The sequence below is a fragment of the Pleurodeles waltl genome, chromosome 7, assembly GCF_031143425.1.
Source record: "Pleurodeles waltl isolate 20211129_DDA chromosome 7, aPleWal1.hap1.20221129, whole genome shotgun sequence".
Lineage (NCBI taxonomy): Eukaryota > Metazoa > Chordata > Amphibia > Caudata > Salamandridae > Pleurodeles > Pleurodeles waltl.
Window position 1 is genome coordinate 76,304,210 of NC_090446.1, and position 12,671 is coordinate 76,316,880.

At 44.8% G+C, this 12,671-nt stretch overlaps 1 protein-coding gene across 2 annotated transcripts in view; it reads right to left on the minus strand.

Annotated features, from left to right (window-relative positions):
* LOC138303675 (alpha-2-macroglobulin-like protein 1) overlaps nt 1–12,671 on the minus strand; it is a 599,538-nt gene that overhangs the window by 78,578 nt on the left and 508,289 nt on the right. For both annotated transcript variants that reach the window (XM_069242992.1, XM_069242993.1), the window contains exon 31: nt 8,091–8,215. In XM_069242992.1, coding sequence (XP_069099093.1) covers nt 8,091–8,215 — 125 coding nt within the window. The remainder of the gene's footprint in view (nt 1–8,090; nt 8,216–12,671) is intronic.

Here is a 12,671-nt window from a genome sequence, read left to right on the forward strand (position 1 = left end):
CTCAGGGAAATAGTGGTCACTCAGATCTCATCCGTTTCTCTCAATTATATTAGTCTCACTTATACAAGGACAAGCAGAGGCAGTATATGTTTCAATAAGGTTTAAATGAAGCAACTGCATCTTTGATAATAAAGCATGTACTGCAATAACCAGGATGATAAAGCATGACAGGATTAAAATTGTGACAAGGAGAGTAAAGCATAGAAATAACGCTATCATATTGTCACTAGAGTCAATAGACTAATTCCTACCTAGGAAATATTAGAGCACAGCATGTTAAGCTCTAGTTCTGTCCTTCAGGTTCCCCTAGGAAGACATCATCCCCCATACCTGAGCAAAGGCCTGAAGTATGCATAAGCAGCTGTAGTGAAGCGTTCAGCAATCAGCATACAGTCGTGGTCGTCTGGCCGGAATCTCCCTCTAACGTGTATGGGGCAGGGAAGTGTTTTTTATAATAAAACAGCTGATGTTCTTAGAAAATGTCCCTATGTAAGGATGTGTATATTTTTGTGAATACCAGTGACAAAGCGTTACCACGCGTATCTGCAACCTATCTTACTGTATCCTTGAGAGAAGCACAGAGTGAAAGAAATGTCTTGTTTAAGGACGCAGTGCTGGCCTAGGCAAAGAACAGCTAGATAGAGAGTAATAAAACAAGACCTCAAATGTGGCTATTATTAAAATAATAAATGAAGCTTGAAAAAATATATCTGGGGTAAATTGCACAGCTGCAGGCCTGGTCTTGGTAAAATAACGCGCATGGAGCTATAACTGAAATGGCTACACAACAGGCTTAGGACTCTGTGCACTTTATTACTGCTAATCAGTGCTTAGGTGCATATACTCTCTCCCTACAACATGGTCTGATTTGCATATATCTGATTGGCATATTTAATTTACATATCAGTCTCTTTTATGAATGGTATTCCATATACCCAGCGCATGTAAATTATATCCTACCAGTGGGCCTGCAGCACTTAACTGTGCTTAAGTAGCACTTTAAAACATGTCCCAGGCTTGTCATTGCAACCTGAAGGCAGTGTCCCATACCATGTAGACTTGGCATTTAAAGCCCTTTGCCAAGCCTTAAGCTCCCCTTTTATTACATATAAGTCACCCCTAAGGTAGGCCCTAAGTAGCCCATGGGGCTTGGTGCTGTGTAATTAAAAGGTAGGAAAAGCACATTTTAGTTTTACATATCCTAGTATGTCCTAGTAGTGAAACAATTCCCAAATTTGTTTTCTCACTAATGTGATGCCTACCCCTCCTACAGGATAACATTAGGGGTTGTTTATTAAAAGTAATAATTTATAATTCCTAAATCAGGGGTGGTAGATGTGTCATGTTGGGTATCTATGAATTTTTAATGATAAACCGTCTTTAATGGTAAAGTCGGATTTATTATTACAAGTTTGAAAATGACACTTTTAGAAAGTTTGTATTTTCCTGCCCTTAGATCTCTGTGCCAGCAACCTATTTAGGTCACATGACTAGGTGTAACTGACAGCTGAGACTTGGTGAATTCACCACAGCAAGTCACACAATAGTTGGATTAGCAGAGCCTGAATTGGCAACTAACTGACTTGATATGGTGGGGGCAGTGTTAAACACTGCCCTCTTGCAGCTGAGTAGGCTGAACTCTGCCACCACACAATAGGCTTAACAACCCTGTATTGTAGGTTCAGCCAGCTAGGAGCCAGGGCAGCAGAGTCAGGAAACTACTGGAACTGCGGAGAACCCTTCTGGAAACGTCTCCCAACTTCTAGAAGGTTCGTGACACAAACCCTAATCACGAGAAGACTTTACTAAGGCAACACCCTGGAACTTTCAAGAAGAATCTTAGTAAGCTGCAACAAATTCAGAACACTACCGCCAGACTCGTGTTAAACATCCCCCGCTGCGAACACATTACAGAACACCTGAAAAACTTCCACTGTCTTGCCGTCAAGAAGAGGATCAACTTCAAATCCTTCGTACACGCCAACAGAGCCCTCCACAACAGCAGACCCAGCTACGACAACCACCGCATCACCTGGTACTTCCCTTCCAGACCTCTCAGCTTGTCCCAGCAGTTGCTCCCAAATGTACACTGGGTAAAGAAGTCGTCGGCTGGAGGAAGATCTTTCACATACCTGTCAACAAAAGTTGGACCACCTTACCTCCTCACCTTAGACAGTCGCCATCACTGCCTCAGTTCAGGAAGGACCTCTTGACCTGGATCCCTGAGGACCCACTCCTCAGCGCCTTGAGACCCTATGGGTAAGTAGTGCGCTCTAAAAATATACGATTAATTGATTGATTGATTGATTGAACTTGACTGCTGCCTTGGGGTTGGTAAAGAAGCAGGGTCTTCCGATCACGTTGATCATCAGATTGACAGGTTATACCAGGGCATGTGACTCTGGCCAACATGAAGAGATGCTCAGCCTGTAGGAATTTCCGTCTGGCTGCCTGCACTGCCATTGTGAAGTCTGAGAATATTGACAGGCATTTTCCCTCTATTCTCTGGCCAGTCTCAAAATTGAGTCTTGGCCTTTCTAATACAATATACATGTGATGATGGTCTACACTGGTGAATCTGGTGGAAGACGGGGTCCCAGGGAGCAATGCACATTCTACAGAAACTGCATCTATGAGAGCGTCTCCGAACAGTGACCACAGCATTGATGAACCACAAACTGTGTTTCATCTCATTTAAGAGGCTCCTCATGTCCTGCTATGGAGATAGTCTCTGGCAGCCCCCTGGGGCCGCTCGGCTAGCGTGGGATTAGCTCACTTCTTGCTCTCAAATGGCATCTTCGACACTTTATAGTCCTGCTTGCCCATCCCTTCATAATTGTGCCCTGGGTCAGAGGGATCCTCTAGGTAGGACTAAAATGGGATCAAAGAACTTCCACTCAGGTCAATCCAGGACTCCACCAGGCAGCATAGGTCTCCACTGTGCCACAACAAGGTTTAGTTCCCGCCACATCTCAGAGGCAGCTTGTTCATAACTGAGGGGCACAAGCAGATGGCATTTTCAGGAGTGAGGCAGGGAGGGATGTAGCGCACAAACACCTCATCATGCCTGTGTATATAGACTGAGTTACCCAATATAGTGGTCACTGACCACAGCAGCACAACTCCCTGAGTCCAAAGGTGTGTTAGCGTATCCACTGACTGCCAATAGATGAAGGCAATGGGGTATTTTAGGCAGGGCTCAACCATGCGCTTCTGCATACAGGCTCCAGAGTTTGGTGGGTTATCTCACAGACCTGCCTTGCCTTCTCATGCAGTACTGATGCTCCCGGCATGCATTACAGGAGGGTCTCTTCCAATGCCCTTTCGGTGTATGCATTTGAGAAGGAGGTGGGGGCCACCTGTTATCCACACTCCAACTATAGCCTTCCGCATGGATCACAAGATCACAACAGCCATGGCCTCTCGCCAGGGAGGGGGTCACTCTCACTGTTCAGGGCCTTGTCACCTGCGTCAGTAAGGCTCTCACAGCACGGCAGCCCCAGCTCAAGACCGGGCCTTGGGCATCACACAGCAAGCCAGACGAGCGTGGCCAGGCCTGATCCCAGCTAGGCGGCCACTCTCCAGCCCAGCCGTCTGAACCCACTCACCTCCTCTTTCCATTACATCATCTATCGTTGCTGCCACCAGCCTCAATATTCAGTCCCTAGCAGCCTTAGCAGACCCCTCCACAGTCTCCTCTCAGTCCTCTCCTCTCTAAGGCCTACAGCGCGGAGTTGGGGCACACAGAATCATCTAGAGTCAGGCATCTGCTCTGGTAGGCCTCTCCCTCCCTCGCACCTCTAGACCCCGCAGAAACGGGCTGCAACTTGCCAAAATCAGTCTCTTTAAAATATTGTCCTCCACAGCTCTTTGTATGTGTGTAGTAACAGCAGGGCTGGGTACTTATTTCAAGGAATATTGGCAGATTTTATTCTCAGCTGGCAGAGCCTCACTGAGGTGCAGCTATCATGCGGGTCTACTCTGACATTCCTAGCATTTAACCTTAAGGCTCTGAGTTCAGGCAAATTAAAAGTATCAATCGGAAATAAGCCAATTTAACCATGTTTAGAGGGGAGCACAAGCACTTTACTCCTGGTTAGAAGGAGTTCTATAGCCAGCGAAAATAGGCTGAAAAATAGAGTGAAAAACAGGTGAAAAATCTCAGGCACATTTTCTACGAAGTTTCTGGTTATAGTCATTGTTGGTCTCCCAACCAGCTTTGAACACAATATTTCTAATTGTGCGTGACTCTCTATTCATAGTCAATTTGTACCTGATGAAAAGGTCCATAAGAACCATCTTTCTCTAATTAATCAAGATGTTTAGCCCCTCCTCAAGCCAATTTCAACATTGAACTGTTTTGCATCCAATCTCTATACTACTAATATACCAAATAGGTAGTTTCGTAGCTAGCTGTGGGTGTACTCCAATCATCTTATGAGGTGTTTCCCACGCCTTAAACATGGCTTTAACTAATGGGTTATCAATGTTGGGGGGAAGAAGGGGGAACCATGCATATATTAGGAATGTTCCGTGTGAACACTTTAGAAGGTTATGTTCTTGGGCTAACCATGTAGGTGCCTCATCTTTTCTCTGTAGAAAGTAGGCCAACTGGGACCGATGAAATGCCAAAAAGAAAGATGACATATCTGGTAATCTGAGTCCTCCATCTGTAGTACCTGCCCACAGTTTGGATGCTTTCAGCCCAGGTTTGTATCCCCTCCACACCTATGATTTTACGTCTGAATCGATTTGTGCCTGAAGTTGTTTGGTGATCAGCATTGGGAGCATACCAAAGGCAGAATTAAATCTTGGTGCAACAGTCATTTGGATTGTCAGGACTCTGTCCCATAAAGAAACGTTCAAGTGGGCCCATTTGCATAGTCTCATTTCATCTTAGCCCCCAAGGGCACATATTACTCTCCAAACTCTCAGTGATCTTCTAGTGATATGGCTGCCCAGTTATCAGAGACTTTCCTGCACCCCTCTCATTCCAAAGCACACAGACTCGCCTGATAGTAGACTATGTCATTGGCAGGGCCTCACATTTACTCCAATAAATTTTGTATCCTGAAAAGTTCTGTGTAAAAGATATTTGTGCAAGGAAAGATATTTTCAAGTTTGATAATATTAATAAGATGTCTGTATATATAAATGTTTTATGTGTCCCTTGTGCAACTTCAGATGTTGCAGTCATGTTATCAATATCAGGTATGTCATGAGTGATGTAATATGAGAAGTAATTATGTAATGACGATGGCGCAAGTTATAGTCACTGTATGGAGTGAAATATAGTTACTTCAGATAACTATAACTGGTAAATTTCAGTGGTGTTGTTAGTTTACAACAGTATGTTTTAAATGACATCTTGACCTAACTGCAGCATTTTAAATTAAATGTAAACATTTAAACATTTTAAAAAGTGCACTTACCTTGCCTCCGTCCCTGCAGCCTCACTCGCCGCTCCTCTTGTGGTGTCCCAGCATTCATTGCTGGGACACCAGCACAGGCTCCCCAGCAATCCTGGTGGTGCTTTCATCCTAAACTAAGCATTAAAGCAGTACTGGGATTTGTCTGAGCCGCTTGGTCTGCTGCTCAGACACAGCCCTGGGGTCTGTGCAGTTTCTCCAGCCCCACTGTCAAACACACCCAGGCTGGAGAAACCTAAGTGTGCATGTGTATTTGGCCAGCCCCAGACGGTCGGCCAAACACACATACGCACTTAGATGCACTCTCTCCTCCTCCACCCTCCCACCTCCTGTGGCCTAGCCCCACCCCCTCCCTGCACTGCTAGCTGTGCCAGAAGCAAAACAATAAAACAAAAGTGAACTATTGTTTTATTTTTCTGCTTCTGGCTCAGACAGAGGGGCAACGCTCCTTCGCCATAGTGAAGGAGCAGCCCCTGGTCCAACTCCCATGAGGCCCACCCCCTTGTTGCACATGGTCTTTGGCCGGTTTCAGCATGGAGTTGGCAGTAGGGTTGACCTTCAGCCAGGACCTGCACCCAACCCCCCACAAAAGCTCTACACCCGCAGTACACAGACTTTGAATATGTTTGTGGGTGTATCGGACACCCGCAGCTTTAATTTTTGTATTGAGCCTTGGGGACGCCCCAGGGTTGTGGTGGCCACAATGGCCCCAATAAATGGGGCCACGCAGAAGCCAATTATGGCATTTTTGTTAAACTTTGATGTGTCATGGTGCCCACACAGGGTCCTCCACATCATATTTGATAGTATGGCCTGCAGTGAAGTCCCAGGACCCCTGCAGCCTGCAGGTTCCTTTCAAGGCAGGAGCCAGCAATACTATATTCAGCAGCAGCTCCTCTGCTATGGCAGAGGAGCGTACCCCGCGAGCGGCAGCAACTGTGTTTATTATTGTTTTGTTGTTAAAAGGGCTTGCCATGGGGGATGACGAGGGGAGTGCACTGTGCACTCCCCTCAGTGCGCATTTATGTTTGGCCGGCCGTCTGGGGCCGGCCAAACAGACGTGCCCATTGTGCTCTCTCCAGCCCGGCACTGTGTTGCCGGGTTGGAGAGAGCAGGCACAGGCTCCCAGTCTGCCTGGGAGCACCCTGGCTGGGCGCTCCAGCCAATCCTAACGCTGCTCAGAGCAGCATCAGGATTTGCTTCAGGGCACGCTGGGAGCCTGTGTCTGCAGAGACGAGGGAAAGAGGAGTGGCACGGCGGCAGAGCAGGCCAAGTTTTTATTTATTTATTTTGGCTTTTATTAAAAGTTTTTGTCCCCCCCCATGCGCTGACCCACCCCTTCAGAGTGCAGTAAGCAGCGACTGACTATATTTATTATTTTTCTTTTTAATACTGAGGTCCCTGTGCCAACTAGGGTACCCAAGAGAATTTTTGATTTTGAGAGATGCAGGGGTAGCCCTAAGGTCCCAACAGCCTTGCCAGCTCCCCTGCCTGCACCCATCCCAGGTGTGGCAGGAACTGGTATTCCTTTCACCCTGGTGGACCAGCTTTCCTTTTTGATTCTGCCAGGTTATAGCACATGAGAATTCCCTACCCACGCTTTCACAGCAGGCCCCTGTGTTATGTCCCCCCCTAAAAATAAACAACGAGTGACGGGGGCCCTGGGGGCAGATATCAGGGAGAGGGTTGTGCAGCACCCTCCTCTTTTAACATAGCCCCTGGGGGAAGGGCTCTCCAGGACCTAAAGAGGCTCAGGGAGGGGGGACAGGCAGCCCCCTCTCATTTTCCATATATATGTATGGCCCTGTGGGAGGGGTCCGCATTGCCTACTGAGGATAAGCGCAGCACCTACACAACCTAATATCATACCCTGGATCATCTGCTCCCAAACATCCCAAAATCACTAAAATAGAAATTACATGAAGATATGCCTATGATCTGTGTCATTCCCTTTCCCCTTGACTATGTCTGCCCAAGGGCAGGTAATAGTATAAGCCTTCTTTCTTTTGTTAACCACTGGTGCAATAGTGATCTGCCTCAGGTCACTAAGGAGGACAGTGTTGACAAAACAGAGGCCACAAATAATAGTGTATCTACAAATAGCTGAACATTGCATAATAAACTATTGCAACAAATTAGGTGAATGACCACACAGTGTGGTTGTGGCCTATGAGCATGTTTGGGAGCAGATGATTCAGTATATGATAATAAGTTAAGTTAAGTGCTGCTCAATGGATATTTGTACAGAATGTACACAATGACTAGGTTTGATGGATGCCAGATAGGTATCAGGAATGATTGGTGAGATCAAGGTTTGTGCCTGGGGAATGGTAAGATACCTTGTTTGATACCAAGGATAAGTTAAAGATCTGAAAGCCCATTTTCATGACGTTCTACCAAATCCTGGAGTTGTGGATCAAAAAGGTTACCACTGGTTCCTTGAAGGGAAGAACAAGGGATACCTTATGTGGCCATTGCAATTTCTAAGTGTATTTCTCTTATCCTGCTGGGGGAATACGAATGGTAATGTGCGGCTTGCTTTACATGAACATTGTCTAAGTACCCCCCAACCTACCTGTGAGTGTAAAATTCCATGACAGGAAAAATCAATGGCGAAAGTTCCACAATTTACAGCACGAACCTCCCATCCCCACCACTTACATGACAGAAATGATCAGTTCCATGATTCTAGGGTTCTCAACGCTGCACTCAGCTGGCGCTGTCTTCACCGCAAGTAAAAAGGAATCCTCGTGAAGCTTGGGTGGTTTATTGTACCGCAAAGTTAGCTGCAGAGCAAAGGAAAAGCAACAGAAAAATTAAAAGTTCACTTGTGAAGATGGATTTCAGTTGAAGAAGACTTCTGTTCATAGAGTGATCTACCTAGATGGCTATCCTGGGCGTGACAAAGTTGCATCTAGATCTGATTGTGATGATCAACTGTATCTTTCTCTTTCAAAGAAGATCAATGTTTCAGAAGTCTTTGAATTTACACACTGTGTTTCTGTTTGTGGTTAGCCTGGACAATAGGTTTGCAAAAACAGACAATTTTAAAAATGGTCATTAGGTCTGGCTAGAGACAAATTTATCTGATTAGTAAAGCTAATGTCATAGCAAAACCAGCATTGACAAAGCCAACAGCCCTCACTTTTCTTAAACATGCAATGTCAAAGGTATTAGGTCAAGCTTCTTATTAGGAGAAACACTTGGTAACAGTTGAGTGATCTTCTGTGTGTTGTAGCCAGCTATCATAGAAAGAAAATACCATAATGTAGAACTCTTGGGCTAAGGTATTATAGAAACTGGCAGAAGCACCACTTAGTTGATCAGAGTGCATTAGCAGAGCTAAATTGTACCATCAAACAAGAGTGTTATAAAACGGAGTTAGAAGATGACATTCGAGTTGGTGAATTGAAAAGGCATGAACAGAAAAAATGTATTGCTTAGGGGTCCAGGGACCATGGGGGCCTGCGAAGCCTCCTCAGGGACTCTGCAACTGCTTAGAAAATTAAATAATTCTAACAGATTGAGTCCCCAGCTTTCAGTAATGACTCAGTGGGGGGTGGGGGGATCCCGGATTCCAGTAATGATTCAGTGGGGGTCCCCAGGTTCTAGTAATGATAAAGTGGGGGCCTCAAAAGACAAAAGTTTGGGAACCACTGGCTTTGTGGATACGTTTGACATAGGGCCAGGACAGTATTTTCAATGCAACTGTATAAAGCTTAAATGTGTGCACCATTTCACTTTGTGAACAAAAAAATGTAAATCGAACAACAACATGGTATCATGACAGTAAAATATAACAAATTAACTTGAATGGTCGTTAGTGAATAACATATAGCTTTAGCCTGCCATAAAGCAAAACAGGCCAAGCTTTCTGCAGAAACAAAATCAGAAATGAAAATGTCATCTTGTCAGTAAATACATCACTGAACACACACTGACTCTGAATTACAAGCTACACGTCTGCTGTTTCTGCAGCTTATCAAAAGGACTAATTGAGCACCATAAACCAATAGGAAAACAAATGGGTGAATGTAACATTCCTCAAAATACCATGGCACTGATGGACAGCCCATCCAAGCAATGAAGACTGATGAAAGTCAATGGCTGAAGATGACTCACTCAAAGCCTGTATTAATTCCTACATGTACTTTTTAAAAATATTGCTAACATGAGTTCTCCAAAACTGCTAAAACTGTCTTGAGCGAGACCTAAAAAAGAAAATAAGTAGAATAGAGAAAGGGGATTTACCTTTGAAAAGTATGGGAAATTGGATCTGGTATTCTAGAGGGTGCATGATATTTCCCAACCTGGGAGACTGGAAATGGGGATCTTTCTCTATTGGGACTTCTTTAGTTTTTTTCTTCAACAAGGGACGTCCTTCAACTGAGGCCTCTGGCCATTGTTTCAATGCTGAGGAAAGAGGAGACCTTTCTTTTCGGAGACCTTCCAGCCACCACTCATCAAACACAGACACATTAAGAACCCGAAGGAGATTAGGAACCTGATCCCAATGGAGAAAAAGAAGCATCTGGAGATTCGTCCCCTGCCCCAGTACGGTCAGGACAGCATGGCAAAATCGAGTTGCCTGTTGCACGCACTCCCCACCACTAGCACTACTTCAACTGCGGCTGCTCACCAAGCCACTTGGGCCACCTGATGCTGATCCAGGCCTGGAGATGAGGTGCCATTACAGACCGCCGTGGTGCGCCGTATTGTAAATACAGTGCAATCTTCGTGTCATATCTGGTTTACAATTATCTGCATCACTCACTAAGCACCACCAGGGAGAGATCAAGTGGTGCAATCCCACCGGATCTCTGGATTCAGCCGTCTCCAAGGTCTTTGCTTATACCTTCCACAGAAGCCAAGTAAGTGAAAGATTTTCTGTTCGGGCTCCAGTTTTGTGTGAATGAAAGCTGAGTGCACAGAAAATGAGGTCTCGAGTATTCATAGAAAGCAGAAAACCCGAAGCCCAACTTATATGTTGTCCACCCGAGTACATTGTATACCACTTTAGACCAATGTGCCATTTGTCTGCGTTGACCTTTTCCTTGCTTGCATATTGTTCCACCCCTTCACAACACAATCAGTAAGCGCTTTCAATCAGCATGAACTTACTACATATGTACAACAACAACAAAAAACATATTTTCAGTGTTATAACTCCAAACAACATACACATTAAAATCTAAGATTTATTGCCTCAATGTCAACAGCATTTACTTCTGGCCGTAATGAACTTAGTTGGAGAAAAGAGGGCCAATGGATTGTATGTTCAAAGGAGAGTCCTGGACGAGAAGTTGGCCCTGAACCCAGCAGAGGTAAGTTAAGATGACTGGGTCAGGTGAGTGATTAATTACTCATCAGCAAACTGCAAATTACTCCCTGATCACCATTTTTGGTATGTGTGCCATTGTCCTCCTTTACTGATTCTGGCAAACCCTCAATGATGACGATTTTTAGGATCTGACATTAGCGACACCTTCGGATCTTTCAATTTTATGGTTGTTAGAAGAGCACATTTCATCCACAAGTAGGAGTTTTGGTTTCACAGGATCAGCCTCAAATATAAACCAAAACTTCAGCAACCGAGCAAATGAGGTTCCTTTAAACTTGTAAAAGGCCGGGCTTCTGTGCTTTGGTGGAAAGCTAATGTCTGTTGATTGCTCTTAGTGACAGGACCAGGCTCTTTAAAAGTGTTACGCCTAAAACAAGCACATTTAAGTGGCCTGATGGAGGTAGTTTGATCACCTGGGGCCACGTATACAAAGCATTTTTCTAGTCCCGTTTTCAACTAGAAAAATGCTTTTTGGGATGTACAAAGCCCAAATTGCGATTCGGCAACTTGTTCTTGAATCGCAATTTGGGTTTTGCGATTCAGTATTAGGAAGGGGCGTCTTCAGGGCGTCCCTTCCAAATATCGACTCTGAATGGTATGTGTGATTGTTTTGTGAGCATGAATGTGCTCGCAAATCAATCTCAGGTAACACCAATTTTAACGTGGTGTTAATTCATTCACATTCTCTTTGTGAATGCATGCAAAAACGTTTTTTAAGAGCAGGCAGGGCCGGCTTTAAAGCAGTGCATCTGGTGCAGCTGCACCGAGTGCTGACCTGGTTGGAGGGGTGATGACCTCAGGGGGGTGCCGTGTTTAGCAATAACTTACAAAACTTGGGATTTACAAGCACCAGCTGAAAAGTTTCTTGTGCGTCCAGCCGTCAGGAAGAACTTAAAATGTCAAGATAATTCTTGTGATTATTGTCCTTGCTAGACAGAGAGATCGGAGTTTTGTCCAGTGGCAGTTTTGACTTGATATAAAGTAGCGCAGAGAGTTAATATACCTGCTGTAAAGCACACAAGTATGTTTTATGTGGATAGCTCAGTGGATTAGTAAAACCAGCCTTTACTAGCGCTTTAAAACAAATGAAATGTATGTGAGAGGGGCTATGGGGGTATGGGGCACTTTACGCAGGTTGGTAGTGATGGAATCCGAGGAGGTGGTCATGGGGTCGGGGAATCAAAAAAGATTGCTGCACCGGGCGCCACCAGAACTAAAGCCAGCCCTGAGAGCAGGCAGTGGGTCCCACGGACCACTGGCTACTCTTAAAAAATTAAACTGAAACATTTCATTTTTTTCTTTTTAAACACATCCTGTTTTCCTGTATGGAAAACGGGCTGCGTTTAAAAACAAAATCTTTATTTAAAAGCAATCACAGACATGGAGGTCTGCTGACCCCAGCAGGCCACTATCCCTATGAGTTTTGCGATTACCAGTGGATCACAAATTGCGACCTACCAACAGTAATGAGGTAGGTCTATTTGCGACCCACTGGGAATCACAAAAAAAACTCAATGGAGCTTCTGACATTTGGAATTGTGATTTCCTAATTGTGATCTACATGGAATCACAATTAGGAAATTGCAGTTCCAAATGTTCGTACATGCGGCCCCTGTGGTCTTCTGAATGAAAATACTCCTAGCATCCAAAGATACTGCTGTCTGTATTGTGTGACATTTGTGCCATGCAGTGCAGCTTGACAGAACCCAATGCACAAAAGTATTTGTGCACCTGATTCGAACTTGGGCGGGCAAATTACTCAATTTAGTGTCGAGTCTAGTTGTCACAAATGTGACTTTACACCCGCACCCAGTTATTTCACCATGGTGTAGTAGTATAGATGAATACATTTTTTTCCCAGGTTGCAGGCTTTGCAGTTTAGGGATGCCTGTCTAAGGAGC